Source organism: Cynocephalus volans, chromosome 2 (genome assembly GCF_027409185.1).
Source record: "Cynocephalus volans isolate mCynVol1 chromosome 2, mCynVol1.pri, whole genome shotgun sequence".
NCBI classification, from domain to species: domain Eukaryota; kingdom Metazoa; phylum Chordata; class Mammalia; order Dermoptera; family Cynocephalidae; genus Cynocephalus; species Cynocephalus volans.
In genome coordinates, this window is record NC_084461.1 from 151,253,291 (window position 1) to 151,274,192 (window position 20,902).

Below are 20,902 nucleotides of genomic sequence, written 5' to 3' on the forward strand. Positions count from 1 at the left end.
ACACATTGAATCCCCACAAGCACCCTATAAAACAAACCATGTGACACTCATTTTCCAGTTGAGGAAACAGAATCGGGGGATAAAAGAAACTGCCCTAGGTCATAGACAAACCAGATTAAAATTCTTGTTTTTCTGTGCTTTCCTCCCCACAGTCTCCCTTTCCAAGGATGAATACAAAAAACATAGTTCAGGGCCATAGGTATCATGTCATACTGAGCTGAAACTTAACTCAAAAATTGTTAAGAATGAGAAAAAGGCCTATGAAAGAAGTTCAAAGAGAGAGTGAAAATAAATGATGCTGGGCCTGCTGGGGGCAATATCAGACAGAAGCAAACGATACTCCCTCTTTGGGATGGCACCCATCTTCCCCACCGGGAGTGAGATCCGAGGCCAGGGTGCATTGCGGCAACATGCTGAGAGGCTGTGTGTGGCCGGAGCTCCTCACAGGGCTCTGGCTTCTTCAAGTCAATGGATCTCTGGCTTGTGGCTCAGGGAATTTTAATCCCAAAGGTTGAAAAGAACCAATAGAGGAGATTAATGAACCATGGTCAGCAGAGTCACAGGAAATTTAGTTAGATGCCAAGAAGGAGTCACATGACCAATCAATGATAGACTCTAAACTATATGCAAATGAGTATGCGGTCACCTCCTGGACAAATTCTAAAGTGGATTATTAAACCAATGGTTTGGGAACACTTGGAAAAGAAAGCAGGGATCAATGAGAGAAGGGCAGGGTCGCTCAGAAAGAATCGTGTTAGACCGGCTTCTCTTCAGTTCTGCCTTTTAATAAGAGTGCCCAGTCCAAGGATGGATGTGGTCGTAGCGTACCTGGGTTTCAGATGGGCATTTGATAGGCTGTGGGCTGTAGATTGTGGATTCAGGCAGTTGTAGCTGCACTTGTGGCCCCGTCTGTCCTGGCAGTGCCTGCATCAGAACCTTTGCAGGACTTTTTCAGATACTTACACTGGGGCATCACTGCACATCTATGGACTCTTCAAAAGTGTGGAGCCAGAGAGGTTTTTGAAAGCCTGGGTTCTGTGGAAAGGCATATAGAGGCATCTAACAGGATCTTTGTATTTGACCTTGTTCTGCTCAGCATTTTTCAGTTTTGGTATGGGATACAGACTAAAGGACAAGATTCCCAGTTGTTAGAGAATAGTCTGAAGCCCTGCTGTCTAGATTTGAATCCCAGCTCTACTATTTACTAATTTCTGACCTGGGGCAAGTTAAATCCCTTCCCTGTGCCTCAGTTGCCATATTTACACAATGGAGACACTGATAATAACCTCAAAGGATGTTGTCAGTGTTAGATGAGCTGCACGTATTAAGACTTGGCACAGACGTTGGCCTACAGGTGCTTGACAAACATTAGTTCTTATTACTATTAGGGATGACAGATTCCTGTACAGACTAGCTAAATACATCCCCAAATGGAAGGGGCTACATCTTGGTAGAGTGAGTCATTCATCAAAAAATGTGATAATGTAGATTGTCACTAAACAGAAATGTTGTAGAGAGGGTATAAGGGTTTTTTTCCGTGACAATACTCTGACATCAAATGAGAGGGGTTTTTTTCCTCCTGACACCAACCAATTGTGACACTAACTGGGTGTCCTACAATTTAATTCAGTTTGGGCACTAGCTACCCAGAGTTAGCACAGACCCCACAGATTGAAGGCTCAGTCCCACAAGAAGGCCCCACTCCAGATGCTAGCCACAAATGGGGTGCCCAGGCTACCCATGTCTCCCACACGACCTCCCCACCTTCCAGGTTCAGTAATTCACTAGAACAATCTGCAGAATTCAGGAAAACACTTTATTTACTATTACTAGTTTATTATAAAGGATGCAACTCAAGAACAACCAGATGGAAGAGATGCAAGGTATGGGAGGGGTGCGTAGTTTCCATGCCCTCTCCCTCCACCTCAATGTGTTCAGCAGCCTAGAAGCTCCCCAAACCCCATCATTTAGAAGCATTTCTGAAGATATCATTATGTAGACATGATTTTTAAATCATTGGCCATTGATGACTAGACTCTACCTCCAGCCCTTCTCCCCTTCCCAGAGGCTATGGGGTGGAGCTGGAAGATCCAGGCTTCTAATCAAGGCTGTTCCTTCTGGCAAGCAGCTCCCATCCTGAAGCCACCAATGGACCCACCAAGAGTCATGTCATTAAAGCAGGAGATGCTCCTATCACTCCATCACTCTAGAAATTCCAAAGGTTTTAGGAACTCTGTGCCAGAAACACTAGGGACAGGGACCAGATAGCTATTATACCATAGAGCGTTCAAGTACCAAATTAGAAAGTGGAGAAGCACTGCATGATCTTTAAAGTCCTACTGACCCTTAGAGAACAGGAGTTTGTATGTAATTACGTGAAATCAAAGGGGCGTCGAATAGCAGTGGCTCCAGAATAGACACAGGAGGACTCAGAGCAACAGTGTCACTGGGTGTGGGGATAGAAGACATGTCTAGAAGTTGCATATGCTGAGCGAGCCCCTGCTTCTATTTCATGGGTATTGGGGATGGGAGAGGTTGGTATGAGATAATGGAGATCAAAGTCCCTCTAAGCCACCTTTGACTCTGCATCGGGCAGAGAAGGCGTAAGCCTTGGGATGAATCATAAACTTGGGCCAACATTCAGTTTGGAGTTGATTGCTTTGCATCTATACACCTCCCAAATCCTTCAAGGAAGTCGGCTGATGAACATGTACTTTGAGTGGAAAGGAGAGTTGTGGAAACCTAGGAAGAAGCTGAGTTCTGCCTTAGAGTTGACATGATGAAGATCCAGGAAAGACAGTTGTGGATAGGAAGATAAATCCACCGCCTAAGTCATCTGCGGAAGCAGGAGCTGGGAGCCAGGGAAAACTCGTGCCCGGCTCCTGGCGCCCAGTGAGAATCTGATGGGATCTGGGGGAAGGCTTTGGATTTCCACAGCTCATGGTGTGGGAAGGATGTGGAGGCCTTGTCTCTGACACACTAGACCAGTCCCACTGGAACGGGCCCACAAGAAGCATCTTGGTCTCAGAACCCCTTTACATTCTCAAAAAATATTGAGGATCCAAAGAGCTTAGGTGTATGGTTTATAGCTATTAACAGTTACCATTTTAGAAATTAAAGCTAAGAAATTTTAAAGTACTTAATTTGTAAATGTTTATTTTTAAATAATTAATCCATTACATAGTAACAAAAATAATGCATTTTTATGAAAAACAATTATATTTTCTAAAAATATATATATTGCAAGATGTGCCACATTTTACATTTTTTTGCAAATCTCTAATGTCTGGCTCAATAAAGGCGGTTGGAATCTCACAGCTGCTTCTGCTTTCAGTCTGTTGTGATATACCACATGTCATATAACTTCTGGAAAATTCCATCACATGCTTGTGAGAAAAGGAGGTGAAAAAAGCAAATAATGTCTTAGTATTATTATGGAAAGAGTTTTGACCTTGCAAGTCTCCACTTTGAGAACTGCTGCACTAGACTGTAGTAAATTTCTGCACGTCTTTCTGCACTTTCTTTGGTCTTTCTCATTTTCCTACATGTGTAAGGGCAGTGGCTGGCAAGGTGCAGGACAGTTGTACTCTTCAAGCAGTACTTTCCCAAATATTTCGAAGAATTCAAACTCCCCCCAAATGCAAGACTAATTCAAAAGACATTGGATATTCTTACGTACCAACCTGCACTGCCAATTAGCAATAGAATAAATGCAGTTTGCAATCCGCTGACCCAGGGAGTTTTGAAATGAGGAGAAAATTTTGGATGAATTGTTGATTTAGAGGGGGAGCTGACATCACTTCAATTAGTCACAAAAATTAAGATTACATTAATATTTTTATACTGCACTATTTTAAATGTGCATAATGCAGGTTCTCCACTGTGAAGAAGGAAGCTCTGAATAGTGGTTGGTGAGGGAGCAGGGAGGGAGAAAGGCAAGAAGATTAAAAACTCCTTGAAGGCAAGCACTTCCACTGATGGAGAGTAGATAGGCTATCAAAGTAAAGTGAAATCTTCGCCTTCTGAGATCTCCAAAACTAGAAGAGACCCTCCTTTTTTTCCCCCTCTAGTTGTAGCTTGGGCTGCTGAGCTGAAGAATTGTCTGAGGCCTGGCACCATCAGGATGTCCCACAAGGGTCCTTTTCATTTCAAGTCTGGATCTCCACTGTGTAGTCTGAGTTCCCAGGGAGGGCACATGGGAGAGCAGTCCAGGTGCCCCTCTCCAGGTGCGAGTCACTGGCCCACAAGAGGAAAAGCAAGAACAATGGAAGCACAAGATATTCATTAGCACAGTGACTTATTAAGAACCGACAAGGGCTCTCTGCTCCCAAGCAGCCATTATTCTAAAAACTATTTTTCCTCAGTGTCTAATTCCATCACTCTTAAATGCCCATTATTTCATGCACATCCTGTGCATGAAGTTCTGTGAGCAGCAGACAGGTGTGGGATTTGGTAGAAGGTGGCCAGTGTCTGCTGACAGGAGGAGGACATTGGCCTCAAGCAAATGTAAGTCATCATCAATAATGCATGGGGCAGTGGTGGCTAGGCTTCCCCATGTACCAGTTTTTCTAGAAGGACATGTCTTTCCCCCTGCAGGAGCTGTTTGGATAGTCTGAGTTTCTGTGTAGTTTAGTCCCAAATGCAGGTGCATGGCAACCATGTGCAAAGTTGACCCTCTAAGTGAGACTCTGTGCTAGTCTGTTTCTGTTACTTATAACAAAATACCTGGAACTGGATAATTTATAAGAAAACAATTTATTCCTTACAGTTTCAGAGGCTGGGAAATCCAAAGTCCAGGGAACAAATCTGGAAGGTCTACTTTGGTGGTGGCTTTACAGTAAAGCAGGTGTCACACGTGATGGAGCAGAGAGAGAGACTAACCTCTCAAGTGCTCTTCTTTTTAAAGCCCTAAGAACCACACCCCTGACCACCATTATTAATCCATTCACTATGGCATGGTCCTACAATCTAATCACCTCTCCAAGGCCCCACCTTTCAATTACAATAGCATTTCCCACCCTCAACAGTTACAGTGGGAAGTAAGCTTCCAATATATGAATTTTGGGGAGACACTTCAATCAATACACAGCAGACTCCTAGCTGGGACTTTGTCTTCTTTTGCTTCTTTTTTTAAAATTAAGTTTAAATTTTTGAAATAATTGTAGATTACATACTGTTGTAAGAAATAAAACAGAGAGATCCCATGCACTCTTTTCCTAATTTCCCCCAATGGTAATATCTTGCAAAACTGTAGTGCAATATCAGAAGTGGAACTTTCTTTAAAAACTTCAAAGATCCTGAGACTTCCCTGACTCAGGATCAAAGGGAGAGACTCTGGGGGATGGTGAGCTGCTTCCCTTGGAAGGAAGATCCGCTGGTAAGACACTGGAGGTGCTCCAGTGATTGGAAATAACAGATGTTGGTGCAGATTCTGATGGCTCTCTCCTAAGACTCCTGACTTGAATGAGGGCACCCTTGTGTTCCAGAGGTGCAATGCTGTTCTTTATGTGGGCCCTGTGGCTTTGGGTGGCTGATGGAGTTTGGATATGTTGTCCCCTCCAAAACTCATGTGGAAATTTGAATCCCCAATATGGCAGTGTTGGAAACTGATTGAGTCATGGTGGTGGATCCCTCATGAATGGATTAATGCTCTCCCTTGGGGAGGGAGGATTAATGAGTGAGTTCTCACTCTATTAGTTCCCGCGAGAGCTCGTTGCTTAAAAGGACCATGGCACCTTCTCTCTCTCTCTTGCTTTCTCTCGCCATGTGATCTGCTTGTACCCACCAGCTGCCTGCCACTTTCCACCATGAGTAGAAGCAGCCTGAGGCCCGTGCCAGATGTAGCTGTCCCAGAATCATAAGCCAAATAAACCTCTTTCCTTTATAAATTACCCAGTCTCAGGTATTTCTGTTATAGCAACACAAAACAGACTAAAACAGTGGCTGTGTCCCTCAGCACTTCAGCTGGGTCTGCTCAAGTACTGTGGTTGCAATGCCAGGTTTGGAATCACACAGCCTGGGGCATGATTTCCAACTCCTCTCTTACTTTATAGATGGTCTTGGCCAATTATCTCTTAGAACCTGTTTTTCATAGTAGTTTTTATAGCACTTAACATGTGTCAGTCACTATCCTAGGAACTTAACATAATAACTCATTTAATACCAAGAACTCTATAAGAAAGATACTAATATTACTTTCTAGTTTGCAAATGAAGAAAATGAGGCACAGAGAGGTTGATTTACTTGTCCAAAGTCACCCAGCTAGTGAATGGCAGCATTGGGTCTTTGAACCCAGATAGAACACACCCCAGGTCCACGTACTGTCCTATATTGCTTCTCCTCTTCTGTGAAGTGGGTTCAGCAGTACCTCATTGAATTTTTACAAGGCAAACTTAGCACAGTGCCTGGCATGTAATAAATAAGCACCAATAAATGCTAGTTAACATCACTGTTAGCATAACTTCTTCAGGAAGTTTCTGAGTATTCATGACTTATTACTGTTATTAACAATAGCTTCTACTCTGATCATCTACTGTGTGCCGAACCTCCATTCGGCCTTCTCAGCCACCCCAAAGGAGGAGTCCCTCTTTTACAGATGAAAAAACAAGAATCAGAGAGATGAATTCCAGCTGAGATGGAGACAGGATTCAAACCCAAGGGCTGTGTTTTAGAATCACAGCTCCAGAAGGAACTTCACAGACACCAGCCTAACTCCGCACCCAGCTCAGGACTTGCCCTGCCAAATAGTCATCTATCCACCCTGCAAAGCCTGATGGCGGGGCCCTGGATCCGTACCCCAGTGGTTCCCATGCTTGAGTACATCTCAGAGTCCCCTGCAGCCATTGCTAAAACAGAGCACTGCCTAACACCCCCACAGGGTTTCTGGCTCGGTAGAGCTGGGACGGGAGCCTGAGAATGTGCATTTCTCACAAGTCTCCATGGGATCCTGATGTCACTGGCCCAGGCACCCCACTTTGAGAACCACCACTGTAGGAAAATTTCTTGGAATGGGAGTGGTAAAGCTGATGGCCTCCTCCAATCGTGTCCTCTTCAAATCTGAGACAGGCTTCCCCAGCAGGCTCAGTGCCTGAGTATTTACCTGCAGAATAAATCATAATCCCCATCTGTATGATTACCTTTCTTCCATAGAGAGTGCTCAAGACTGTGTGTTCTCAGCAGCCTGTTTCTGACTGGAACCCAACCCCTCCCCAGACCCACCTTTGGCTCCTTTGTGAGGGGGATTCACTCTTTCAACTTTTTCCAAAGTAACATCTACTGTTGCTTTTCTGATTAAAAACAAACAAAACAAAACACAACCTTTCTGTTGTTGAAAATTTATAAAAGTACAAAAAACAAAAGGAGGATAAAGACGAAAATTAAAATGAACCACCATCCCACTGCTAATATTTTGATGCGTTTTGGATATTTTCTTAGAGCCTTTTGTTATTTTGCATATATTTGTTGATATTAGAATAAAAGTGTATAGGCACTTAGTATCCTGAAAAAAAGCAATGTTTTAAATGTGCTCCATAAATGGAAGCTGCTGTGGTTTTCATTATGGAATTCAAAGAAGGAACTGAGGTTTGCCAAGGACGGCTTCGGTGGTGGGAGAGGCAGGCCTTTGAGCCAACAGGGACAACATGGACACACAGGTGACAATTATCATCATTTGGGGGATAGACAGTGATGCGGTAGGAAACGGTTATGAGTCATTTGAGTGGGGACAGGTTATGAAGAGCTATAACTGGCTCGCCTTATGTCCTCCGAGGCACTAGGGAGCTATGGTACATTCTTGAGCAGGAAATGACTCACCAAATGGATTTCCCAAAGGTCAATCATGCAATGGAAGACAGGATGGAGTGGAGGGGGAGAGCAGGAGGGCAGGGGAGGAGGCAGGTGGGGACAGCCCTGGGGGCCCACCCAGGCCCCTGGGACACAAGCAGTGGTGTGGCTGGATGGGTCTACTTCTGCGCCGCCAGGATGGAGAGGGACTGGTTAATCTTCACCATGGCGATGAGGAGGAGGCCGCCAGTCAGAAGGAAGGTGGGCCAGAAGAGGGAGAAGAGGAGGGCCTGGGGCCCGTAGAGGCGCCGGTACAGGACGCTGGTCTCATTCTCCCGAGTCGTGGAGAAGCAGTAGAAAACCTGGTGCTCATGGAATCTGGCTCTGACCTTCTCCACTTCAGCCCGGGCCATTAGGTAGTTGTCCAGGCTGCCTGGGATGTAGGAGCACTGAGGGGGGAAAGCAAGAGCACTTTTAGGGTTGGAAATCCATGTTTCTTAAGGCCCATGGGTGAGGACCTGCTATAGAGTAAAGAAAAATGCCAGATTTGGAGTCGGGCCCCCAGACGGGAGTCAGGGCTTCTGGGGAAAGCTTGGCAGGTTGTGCACTGCACAGTCCCGGAGGGCGCATTCGCAGTGCCGTTTGTGTGGATGGTGGCCCTGGAGCTGCTCAGTGTACACGCTGCCTACCTGGACACAGGGGCCCCATCAGAGTACTGGCTCTGCTTCTGTTGGCTGTAGAATCTTAAGCAAATTGCTCACACTTTCTGGTCCTTGGTACCTTCATCACTTAAATGGGTTAATAGCTATATCATTTTCAAAGGATATTATTAAAGAAGGACTTCAGACATAACTGTCTAAGGAGACCCATGAGTGACACAGGCCAACTGGGCTCTGTATTTGGATTAGGGTAGAGGTCACATGCTTGATTGCCTACAGGGCTCAGGCAGGTAATGTCAATGCATGAAGCAGGTGAGGCAATAGGATGACAGGTGCCAACTGGCACTTGCCTTGGTGCCAGGGAGAATTGTCAGGGAGTGGCAGACCTGGAGAAATGCCAAGAGCCAGCTGCATCCAAACTAGAAGGCATCACTCCCTCCAGACCATGGACACCATACCATCCAGAACATCTACAGTAGCCAGACCTCCAACATTTCCAGAAAAGTCAGAAAACCAGATTTTAACGTGAACTCTCACAATTTCAAAATATTGGCAAAAATTTGAATTGAAAACCCTTTGAGGTCTAACCCTGTTTGAGCTAAATAAAATATGTTGTCACTCGGTATTTGACACTGGAATCCAAGGGAAAGAGAGAAAGCATTGAAAAGAGCTTTGTGCAGGCAGAGCACGATGCACATTAAATTCTGGCACTGGTCATTGCTATTAGGAACCTCCCAGCCTGTTCGGATGAGGCCCAGCTGCAAAGCTCTTCACAGGACGCACGAAGTGGAGACCCTGGTTTCATTTCTGTTCTGAGGTTGCTTGTGTGAGCCTCTGGGGGATGTTCTTCAGGTGTGGTCCCCCCACACCACCTGTGACAGGATTCCTGGAGGCTGCCCACCAGCACAGGTTCCTCCTCTCTCTACATCGCTGAGGCTGGGGCCTACATGCATTAAACTTTGAGGACCACTGCCCTGGTGAAATCATGTCCAAGACCAAAATGTATAAAAGCGAGGCCCAAATGGTAAGTGTTGAGCCAGCTTCTCTCCAGATCTCTGTTACTCCCTGGATTTGAATGAGGCCCCCACCCTAAAGCTGCCTGACCTGATGGCGTTCAGTCCAGCAGTACAGACGATGTTGCATCATGGTTTTGAAAGCCCAGGGAATGGGAGTGCTGCATTCAGATATAGGTCACCAGCCAGCCAGGGAGACGCTGAGGCTGGGGAGAAGCTGGCTCCTGAGGAATCTGGCATTCGGAGATGTTGGGCACTGCAGGGTCTTCAGCAAAAGATGATGCAGAGTCCTGAACTGAGAGCTAGGGGGTCTGGCCTGAGAGTTCCCAAGGCCTCTGACTATGACCTTGGGTAACCTAGCCCATTCAGCAAGAGTGTGGCTATGGAGCCAGACAAACCTGGGTTCAACCACTAGTTTTGAGTTGTGTGACCTTGGCAACTGCCACAACCTCTCTGAGCCTTAAAAAACGGTTTTGTGAGGGTGCCAGCCTAGAAGAACTGTCATGGGATTAAATGAGATGATGCATGTGGGTCACTTAGCACAGAACCCAGCACATAGTGAGTGCTCAAAACAATGGCAGGTGCTGTTATTATTATAATACTGGTAATTTATCTATGAAATTACAACAATAGCTCCTTCTTTCCCTCCTTAAAAAGGGGCCCAAGGATAAGTACTGAAGTGGGGACTTGTGCTCATCTCAGACCCTACTGTATCCTTCACCTGCTTGGGGTTCCTCTGGGTCCTTGGTTTTGTAAGAAACTGAACAGGAATCCACTTTTCAGGGCCAACTTCAGAGGTTCGAAGCCTGCTTGCTTCCTGTCTCCCCTACCCTGGATTAGCTAACTCTGAGTTATCTGAATGATCTCAAATGACCTAGCCCTTTCCCGAAGCCCTGTGTTATCACTGTCCTCAGCACAGAACATGGGAAGGGATTTAGAAATCCCCCAGGTTAAGGTTGTTATGGGAGAATCTGAGGGCAGACTGCATGCAGCCTCTTCCTCAGAGTGGGGGATGGGACGAGAAAGCCTGGCCTGGCCTTTCACAGGTGATTCCAGAGGACACTCAGCTGGCCTGGAGCACTGGCTCCCTGCCCCTCTGCACTGAGCAAAGGTGTAAGGAGCAGCTGGCCACCAACCCAGCTGCATGGAAAAATCAGCAGGAAGGGCATGTCCACCATCCCCCATGGCAGCCTGCCATTAGCACTGCTCCTGGTGGTGCTGTGGGGAGAAGGGAGGACAGCTAGCAGCTCCAGCACTGTCCTTCCATCACATGCTGCTGTCTGCTCACTCAGAGTGCTGGCCTCTTGCTCCCCTGAGCTGACAACCCCAGAATCGGGAGGCCGCCTACAAGCCAGCCTGCTCCAGCCCCATCACACGTGGAAGAGGATGACAGCAGTTATCACTCTGCTTGCTCCTGGGAAAGATCAGGGGCAGAATGCCAATTAAGAGGCAGGGGTCATGAGCAGGAGCTAACTCAGGTGGGTCCTGAGGCCGTCTCTCCATCTGGGGGAGTAAGTCATGCTAGTGATGCCAGAACAGCTCCGACCACCTTGCGCTTCTTAGACCCGCTTCTGCCAGAAACCCCATTGCCCTACCCCCAGCACGGTCAAGATCCCACAGCTTCCTTGCCCCTTCCCATCCCATCAGCCACCAAATTCGGACTGTCAGCATCCATTCCTGTTAAGTAACTGAATCCACATTACTGCCAGCTCCATCTTCCCAGCACCACTCTGATCATGCCCCCAGGATTCCAGTTGCTCACAGCAGCAATCCTAACCTTAGAACCACCCAGGGAGCTCCATAAACTGATTTATGCCCAGAGACTCTGCTTCAGTTGGTCTGGTGTGGGACCCTGGTCCCCCAGGTGGTTCTAATGCACAGCTAGAGTTGAGACATCCCAGCTTACACACTAACATTTTAATTCCATAGTTTGGCAGTTGAAATCCTCTGGGAACAGAGCTTAGTCTACCCTTGCAGCCTTTTCCAGCACACACACCCCATCAGGTGTCATTTTCTATAGTCAGCCTTCCAGTTCCTGTCTCTACCGAGCCCTTCCCTCTGCCATGCCTTGCTCTATGCCCGACCTTCGAGATGCAGTTTCCCCTCCATATTTCTCAACGCCCAGTGCCTGCTTGATTTTTAAATCTTAATCCAAATACCTTCTGATACCTCACCTTACTTTCAGCTGGAGAACATTGCTCCCTCCTTTAATCCCCACAGCTTCCTCTGTTCCTCTCTGTGGCACCAATCCCTCCCTGCTAGGCATTGTCCTGAATGAGCTCTCTCCTCGTGGGTACTACAGCACTACCACAGGAAGTGCTTGACGGCTGTTGAATGAATTCATGAGGGAAATAAAGGAAAGGAGAGAGGGAGGAAGGAAGGAAGGAAATATTAGCCAACTCATTTCCTTTAGGAAGGGCTTTGATGTAGAATTTTTTTTTTTTTTTTGAGGGGGAGGGTAAGATGTTGAGAGATGGCGATGGGAAAACCACCTGAATGTTTTTTCTATGGAGGCTGCTCCACTCCTAAGTCCCTGGTTTCCTGGGGAGTGACAGAGGTTCCACTCTGTGGGGTCAGCTCTGGTCTGACCTCTCATTTGACTCAGTTTATAGAATGGGAGTAATAACACTAGCGACTGCTTCTTTTTGAGTGCCCACCATCCACCCAACATCAAGCTTGGCACGTTATGTACAATGTCTCTGAGTTTAAAACAGCACTCAGCAATATTAGTATCCTATCTCACAAAGGTGGAAGCAGAGGCCTGGAGGGGCCAATTGGCCTGCCCCAGTCACATAGCCAGTTAGTGGCAGAGCAAGGATTCAAGGCCAGGTCTGTCTGACTCCAACACAGAAGAGCGAGGGCTGGCTCAACCTCATGCCAGCTGTGAGGCCCTGCTCAAGTGGGTTAATCTTTTCCAGCTTCAGGGACTGTTGCAGTTAAGGACAGGCTCACATACCTGTCAGGGAAAAGGGGACATGTACCCATCCCCCCAGTTCTAGTACCTGGTGGTTGCGGTCCCGAGTGTCTTCTGTGTGGTACAGCACGGCCCACCTGCCCACAGCTGACACGTTGACCCACAGACATGGGTACTGGGGCACTTTCTTGCCCTCCAGCTCCTCCTGATCTCTGATGTTGGTTTCAATCAGGTGGCATGTAGATTCCTGGGTCCACACACTGGGGAGACCACACACACACACACACACACACCCCACTCAGAACCAGGGTGACACCCAGAGCACCCAGTTTGAACACATGATCCCCTAGGAGCCTTTAGGGAGACCCAGGCTGGGACCCCCATGTTTCCATAAGCATCCAGCACTAAAGGCACATGACCCCAGAGCCCCTGGGCACAGGGATAGAATCGGAATATTGGAATTGGTTGGAGTCTTGGACATCATCTACATAAATGGTTCTCAACCCTGGATACTCACCCAGAAATCTGGGGCACTTTTGAAAAGATTCCCATGTCCAAGCCACACCCCAGAGCAAGTGAATCAGAACTTCTCAGGTGGTTGGGCCCAGGCCCTGGTATTTATTTTAAAAGCTCCTGGAGTGATTCTGATGAGCATCCAGGTCTAAGACCCTCTTACCCACATCATCTCTCTCTTACAGAGGTGAAAAAGACGTTCAGAAGGGTCAAGTGACCTTTACAAGGCTACCCAGGACCTGAAGCTAGGTCTGTGTGGCTTCAGCATCAGAGCACATTTGCCTAAAGAGAGAAGGCATAGGAGGGGCTTGATTTACGCAGGGTGCGGAAGATGGCAGGGATGGACCTTAACCTGGAGGTGACGTGTTGGAGGTACTCTGCGGCTCTGAGTGGCACCTCACTCGGGTGAGACTGCAGCCCAGAATAGCTCCAGTGTTGTAAAAAGTGAGGGTGGAGCAGGTCCAGGAGAGGCTAACAGACGCGTCAATACATAAGCGAATCAATTGTGACTCATCTCCTATTTATCCTGCATTGTCAGACGGGGCAGGGGCGGGGGGGGCTGTCGGCAGCTGGAACGTGCCCAGAGAAAGGATCTGAGACTTATCCTAAGGACAGGCTGAGGGTACTGAATGTGTTTGTACCAAATAGAGCATGAATCAGGAATTTCGGCACTCTTCTTTAAAAGCTCAAGGGGGCTGACAGGTCAGGAGCGAGAGTATGGAGTGTTCTCTGAGATTCTTGAGTGGAGCTCAGGGGGCCTGATGCTGGTTCAAGATAGACACTGCCTACCTATCAGAAAAGCTACGAAATGGCGTGTTCAGTGAGGTAGGGAGCTCCCATCACTTGCAATATTCATCAGGAGGCTGGATGCCCACCTGACTGGGATGCAGCAGAGGGGAGAGAACTGTGCCAATGAGCCATGAATTTCCCCTGGGATTAAACTCACACTGGAGTGTTTGCTCTGCTTCTTTGCTGCTTCTTGTGAGAAGGGCATCCTGCATCTCCTACCACCAGGTCCCAGAATCCTAGACCAGCAGGGCTCAGTCCAGCCTACCCTCCCTGCACTTGAACCCTTGAGCCTAGGAGTGAGCATTGTCTCGACCATCCTGCCTGGCATGAGGGTGAAGGGGAGTCCCAGGGGTGGGGGCGGCCAGGAGGGTGTGGTACCTTTTCTGGTAGAGGGGCAGCACAGTCGTGCCCAGGATATAGTAGGCAATGACAGCACACATCACCATGGCCACACCCAGGCAAAGGGCTCGAGTCTCTCCCCGCTTCTGGGCCATCACCAGCTTCTTCCCCATGTCCACTGGGGGCAGCGGTCATTTCTAGGGCAAACAGAGTGAGGTCAGCCAAGGTGACAGGTAATCCACAGAAGCGAGGACAGGTGAGAGAGAAGGAGACTTGAATATCAACATCACTCCCGTTTATATATGAAGTCTGAAGCTTCTGGAGGGTGTTTTCGACCCCATGTAAGCCTCCCACCAGATCTGAGAGGGAGGATCATTATCCCCATTCTGCAGTTCAAGGATTTATGCCTCAGAGAGGTAGAGTGACTTGCCCAAGGTCACACAGCCTGTGATAGGCTCAATAATAGCCCCCAAGATGTCCATGTTCTAATCCCTGGAATCTGTGAATGCTGCTTTATATGGCAACAACATTGCAGAGGTGATTAAGTTACGGATCTTGAGATGGGGAGACTTTTCTTGGATTATTCATGTAAACCCTAAATGTAAGGCAAAAGGGATAAGATATAGAAGAGGAGAAGGTGATATGACCAGAAAGGCAGAGATTGGAAGGATGCGGCCACATGCCAGGAAGTGCCAACAGCCACCAGAAGCTGGACGGGGCGAGGGACAATGGATTGTCCCCTACAGCCTCTGGAGGCAGTGCAGGCCTGTAGACACCTTGGTGATTTTGGACTTCTGGCCTCCAGAACTGTGAGACAGTGGATTTCTGTTGTTCTGGGCCACCAAGTTTAAGGTCATTTGTTACAGTGGACACAGGAAACTAATGCAATGAGGAAGCAGCAGAGGGGTGTCATCTGTGCACTTCCTCCAGGGACACTTATCTCATAGAGAAACTTAGAGCACGATTTTGCCGAGAAACAGTCCCACACAGGGCTGGCTGGGCTGGGGACAGCATGCAGAGAAGGGGCAGGAGGGCCCAGAGGCAGCGCAGGCCATCGGGGAGGGGGAGGTTTCCCACACTCAGGATCCCTGTAGAGGCCACGCTCCCTTTGAGCAAAGGAAGAAGACGTTGTGTGCCTTGGCCGCTGCTTTGTTATTTCAGGGCTTGAAGCCACCCTGGGCCAAAGCAAAACGAGGTGGAGGGAAGGGGGTTGTTGGCAGCTTTCCTTCTTTCCACCTTCGTTCTGGCTGTAGCCCCTCATTTTTCTTCTGGGCATCATCTACCCCATCCCAGCGCAAGCAGAGGTCCCCGCCCTCTCCTGCGAGGCCCACAGAGCACTCCCAGGAGTGTGAATCGTTCACAAAGTGTTTTCAAGAAGCAGCCTCTCAGTCTGTGCCACCTCGAGCCGCAGAGCTGCCCAGCTGTGGGCTCTCATGTGGACTTCCCATGCGTTCTGCGAGCTGCCCTAGAGCCTCCCAGTAAATTTCTTTGTTTTTTGTTTTAAGGTATCCGGAGTCCATGTCTACCAAAAATTCCAGAGCCATGAGACCCTTTCTCCGTAATTGTGTTTCAGAGGAAATTTTAGCCAGATATCAGCAAGGACTCTGTTTTCCCTACCAGGTCTCTAAAGTAATAAACACATTATTTTTATAAATTAGTCAGTGTCCAGGAGACAGGCATTAGTCCAAAGGGATTTTCAGCAAAGTGTTTTATTTTCTGCTCAGGCTTCTCTCCTAACTATTAGACTGTTTCAAATGTCCAATCAGAGATTCTTGATCCCCTAACCCCAAGCCCATCAGTTCTCCCCGACTTCTGCTGCCCTATAGAGGGGAGTCCAAGGTCAGGCATCAAGGGTACAACCCTGTCACAACCTTCCGTGAACTGGCCCACCTCCCCTTTTTGTTAACAGAGATGACATTGAGCAACTCCTCCCTCATTTGGGGCACTAAGAGGTAGGGTTCCCCTACATTGTCATGGAGACATTATAAAGTCACAAGCAAGCAAAATTTTCCCTGACAAAGAAAGATGTTCTGTTCAATTCCTTTTTATCTTTTGCCTTCTGTTCTATGATCTTGTAGTAAGGGGAGAGGTCACAGCTTTTTCCACCTGATGCCAGTTTAGGAAGCCCACACAGGTATCCACAGGTAAAGCAACACAATCACCTGGAGATGGGCAAAAGCCCCATCAGCCTGTTTCCCCAGAACTTGCAAGAATCACTGGCACCTGGCCCCACCCCAGTGACTTTGGGACACGTGGGACCAATGGGGAGTCCCATCTTGTAGAGCCTAGGCTGAGTGACCACGTCAAAACCATTTGCACTGCAGGGAAGCTGGAACATGCATGTGGGGGGACTTCTATGTCGTGGCCACTCCTCCATGTACTCAGCCCCCACCTCCCAAGGGCACTGCTTCCTCCACTGCTTCTTCTGTCTTCCCAGACCCCTGGGCACTCCTGAGGCTGGTGAAGGCAGGAGCCCTGGTTCTACCCATTCTGGGAACTCAGGAGGAAAGGAAAGGAGAGGCTTCCCCATCACAGAGAAGTCTGCAACCTGCGGCTTGTTCATTCTCACCTGTCTATAATGCTCGGATGGGATTGTTGCCTACTCCAAGTAAGTAAGTTTATAGGGTCATAATAAATAATCCTAAGACCATGCTTGGGGCTCTGTTTAGTTATGACTTGGGTGAGAAGTTGAGATTCAACATCCATAGTGGCAACCTTCAGACAGGAGGAAGGATGGGAACGTTGCTGTCCCCTGAGGACTGGACAGGAAGAAATGGAGGGATTTTAGTTAGACTCCAAAAAGAACTTCCAAATTATGAGAGTTGTTAAATATCTCTGGACTTTTTGGATATATCTTCCCATTTAGAAAAGTCACTCGAGGTCTGGCACAAATTTAGGAAAGATGGAGAAGGGTAAAGGAAGGCAGGCTCTCAGAGGGTCCTGATAATTGGGCTGACATCCTTTTCCTTAGAAGGACAGGGGATAGAATGCAGTGTTGAAGGGTTTGATGGAGTATGGTGTGGGGCTGGGGATTCTGAGGTCATCAGACATGGGATCAAATCCTGGCTTTGCCACTTAGCAATTATGTGACTGTAAAAACAAGAACAACAGCACCCGCCTTGAAAATTCTGATAAAGATCAAATAATATATTGAATATCATGCACTTATTACAGTGCCTGGCCCAGCATAAGGCCTCAATATAAATTAGATATTACTATTAACAAGGAACCATTAACGTTTGGAGAAGTCTGTAGCGTTCTTGCCAAATCTAATTTTTGTCCCATTTCTCCAGAGATGTGACAACTGCCAGGACTGGTCCTGACCTGAGGGCTAGAGCACCGAGCTACCAGAGTGACCTGGCCACTGAGCCACTGCCCACCAACACCACAGAGCCCAGAATCCTAAAGGACAGCCCAAGGAAGGGAGCTCCCTCTGCCCACCCCCTCCCTGCCCCATCTTAGCCTGCTTTCTTCACGCATGTCCCCTCAAGTCCTTAGTCTTCGGAAAAACCTCTTCCCAAGTGCTCTCAGACACAGTACTCACAGTCTCCCTGGTGCCCTGTGGGTCTTCGGCAGGCAGAAGGTTTCTTTCTGCCTGGCCCCCAGCCCCCACCCTAAAAGAAGACGCTGAGCTCCAGCAGGAAGTTTGACCTCCCAGCCCGTCTCCAGGGAAGCAGCCTTTGGTTCCCCTCTGGGACAAGCCTCCATGCCCAAACATGGTCAAGTCTGAGCACACAGCCTCGGGACACAAACTCAGGAGAGCAGGTACCCAGCCCCAAAGACGCCCACTGCTACGCAGGCCCCTCACCTGCATTTCCCAGAGTCTCTTGGGAAACAGATTTCAAACAACGACAGACAGCAAAACTCAGAAACTGGAAAAGACCATCCTGGCATATTTGGAAACATTTTTTCACTCAGTCTCTCTGGGCTGGCAGAGAAGCCAGGAATAGGAAATGATTCCCCTTTTGTTGGCATAGCGGAGAAAAGAGGAGTTGAAGTTAGAGGGGTTGGGCTTGTTACCAACCCCTGGCATATCCATGCTGGAGCAGCTAAACCCTCCTGCCTCTGGCACTTACATGCTGTGTGACCTTGGACAAGTCACATCACTCCTCAGTGCCTTAGTTTTCTCACCTGTGCCATTGGGGTATTAAAAACTTACTTTGTTCAGCATAGTGATAAGGGTTAGAGTTGGTGGGGATTTCGGGCAAGGGAAGAGAAGCCACCTTTTAAGGACCAACCAAGCTGAAGCTGGGAGTAGTGAGAGCTTCACAGCTGCTTGCAGGGACAGCCTGCAGGGCTGGGACCCCAGAGACTGTCAAAGTATAATTTGAGCAGAACTCAAGGGCAGGGATTTTTTCCTATCAATGAGACAAGTGAACATCAGCATTTGCGGGCAAAAACATGCCTCTAAAAGTCTCTCTGTTTCCTCTTCTGTAAAGTGGATGTTGTAAGGATTAAAAGTCAGCAATCAAAACAAACACAGATGTTGTGCCTCTCCTAAGTTTTAGGCATGATGCTGGAAGTTAGCATATCTCCACCCTTCACTAGACCTAATGATCAGGTGAAGAAACTGGAACTGAGGCTGGGAGGCTTTCAGTAACTGGTCCAAGGTCACCCTGCTCTGTAGGCTGGAGCCAGATTCAAAGCTGGCTCTTGCAGATTGCAAAGCCCACTACCTCTGCTGACCCTGGTGCTGCTCTAAGACATTAAGGCTCACCTCCATTGTACAGTCACCTGCCCTTGAGGTTCTGAACATCACCCCAAGGGCCCCCAGCCCCAGGGAGGTGGGTGCAGCCCAGCCATCGCTGCTGAGTGAGCACCACCCCCTCACTCACCCCCACCTCCAGCTGCATAAGGTGGCCGGCGGGCTGTGAAGTGAGAGCGGCCATCGGGCCCCCGACACACTCTCCAGCTGTTAGGGCTCTTCCGCTGCCCCTCTCCTCATTGAATCATATCAATGGAAGAGTCAACCATCTGTTTAATGAGCTTCATAGCAAAACAGGGTCTCTTAAGGCCAGCCTCAGACCTTGCAGGTGAATTGACGAGGATGTACACAGGATCTTGGAATTAATCCCCAGAAGAGTAGTTTTCCAAGGATGGTATTTTGGTCCATTCAGGGGCCAAAGGAGACCTCCTGGGGTCCATGAACTCATCCAGAAATGCCAATCCTCCCTCCTGATCCCCTGCAGGAGAGATGCACAGTGTGACAGACTGCTGTCTTCATGTATGACCAAAGGACTACTTGCTCGTGATCTACTAAGTGACTTACGAAGGGTTACACAATTGGAATATATAAAAAATATTAGCATTCTTCCCAAGGATCTGTTCCTCTTGGAAGACGGGAACAGGCTGGGAAGGGGACTGTGAGATCTTCTGCTACTTCTAAGTGAGGCATGACCAAAATACATTGACAAGCCTTGCTCCTGCTGGTGTGTGGATGAAAAGCCAGGTCCTTTGCAGGCTGTGTGGGGTTGTGTGATGGATGGTATAGGTGAAGGGCAAAGAAATAATGATGCTATGGTAATAAATATTGATGCTTTGCATTAGTATAGGGTGGTGGTAGCAAAATACCTTCTCCGACTTCAACCTTCCCACAATCCCATAAGGTAATAAGCACTGCAGGCTCACAGTAGCTGAGTAAGGTAGATTTGTACCGATTTCATAGAGGGGTAACTGAGGTTTAGAGGGAGTAAATAAATAACCCAAAGCAAGTTACTTTGCCTCTCTGAGCCTCAGTTTGTTCATCTCTAAACTGAAGATGATCATACCTAGACCCTCTGTGGTTTTTGAGGAATGAGAGATCGCCCAAGCTACCTGACACGTAGATAGCGTGGAGACTGTATTTTCCAAAGATGGTCATGCCAACAAAAATCGTATACCACGTGCTCTTTTCACAATGTGACATCAACAATCCTCCCTCAAGGGGGCATTTATGCTGTCCACTCCTCTTCAACCCGGGTGGAGCCATGTAACTGCCTCGCCAATAGAATGTGGGGGTAGTGACACTGTGTGATTTCCAAGGCTAAGATATAAATAGAGATACAGCTTCCACTGGACACTCTCTTTTGGGACACTTCCTCTGGATCCAGCCAGCATGTCGTAGGAAGCTGAGGCCACATATTCCAGCTGACAGCCCCAGCTCAGGTCTCAGCCCGATGCTAGTTGCATCTGTCACTAGATGTGGGAGTGAACGAGCCTAGATGATTCTAGCTCCAGCCTTCACATCTCCCAGCTGAAGCTTCAGACATCCTGGAGCAGAGACAAGCCACTCTCTCTGCTCTCCCTGAATTCCCAATCCACAAAATCCAAGAGCAGAATAAAATGGATGTTCCTGCCACTACATTTTGGGGTGCTTCGTTATGCAGCCATAGTAACTAGAACACATTGTAAGTGATTTAAAAGGGAAACTTTACTGTTGCTGGTTATAGTGGTTGTATTGAACCAGTGAGGATTTAAAAGCCTGAGATTACTGTATTGAGTGTTATGGGAAAGTTTAGAAAATCTTTATCTGCTCTCATATCAGGTCACACATACTGCACAAATGGAATAAAAGGGCAGTAATATGGGAGAGTATTTTTTTTATTGAGCATCTGCTATGTGCCAGGGCATGAGCCACATACACATGCATATACGTACACATGTGCATACACATACACACACATACACATATGCATATACAGACACATACACATTCACATATACATACACAATCCTCTCAACAGTTCCCACAAAAGCCCTCCCATTCTTTCTGTGAATGCAGAAGGTAAAGTGATTTGCCCAAGGTCACAGCCCTAGGGTGTGATGTGATGGGGCCTGGGCCTGAACCTGTGCCCATTGACTCCACAGCCCATTCCTGTCCCTCTATCACCCCATGACTCCCTTGGGAGCAATCT

General features: G+C 47.9%; 2 protein-coding genes across 3 annotated transcripts in view; one reads left to right on the plus strand and one right to left on the minus strand.

Moving 5' to 3' along the window:
* KCNIP1 (potassium voltage-gated channel interacting protein 1) overlaps positions 1-20,902 on the plus strand; it is a 384,666-nt gene that overhangs the window by 17,941 nt on the left and 345,823 nt on the right. The gene's annotated exons all lie outside the window — the stretch shown is intronic.
* KCNMB1 (potassium calcium-activated channel subfamily M regulatory beta subunit 1) lies at positions 7,493-17,578 on the minus strand. Its single transcript, XM_063088183.1, has 4 exons — positions 17,554-17,578; positions 14,049-14,206; positions 12,457-12,628; positions 7,493-8,231 (listed from the first exon to the last, which is right to left on the minus strand). The coding sequence occupies exons 2-4, from the start codon at positions 14,180-14,182 to the stop codon at positions 7,962-7,964; spliced, it is 576 nt and encodes a 191-aa protein (XP_062944253.1). The 5' UTR covers positions 14,183-14,206; positions 17,554-17,578; the 3' UTR covers positions 7,493-7,961.

Coding starts and splice junctions, on each gene's coding strand:
- KCNMB1 (XM_063088183.1), bottom strand. CDS start 14,182: ATGGGGAAGAAGCTGGTGATGGCCCAGAAGCGGGGAGAGACTCGAGCC. Junction 12,629..14,048: donor CTGCCCCTCTACCAGAAAAG/GTACCACACCCT, acceptor TGGTCTCCCCAG/TGTGTGGACCCAGGAATCTA. Junction 8,232..12,456: donor CTCGGGACCGCAACCACCAG/GTACTAGAACTG, acceptor TTCCCCCCTCAG/TGCTCCTACATCCCAGGCAG.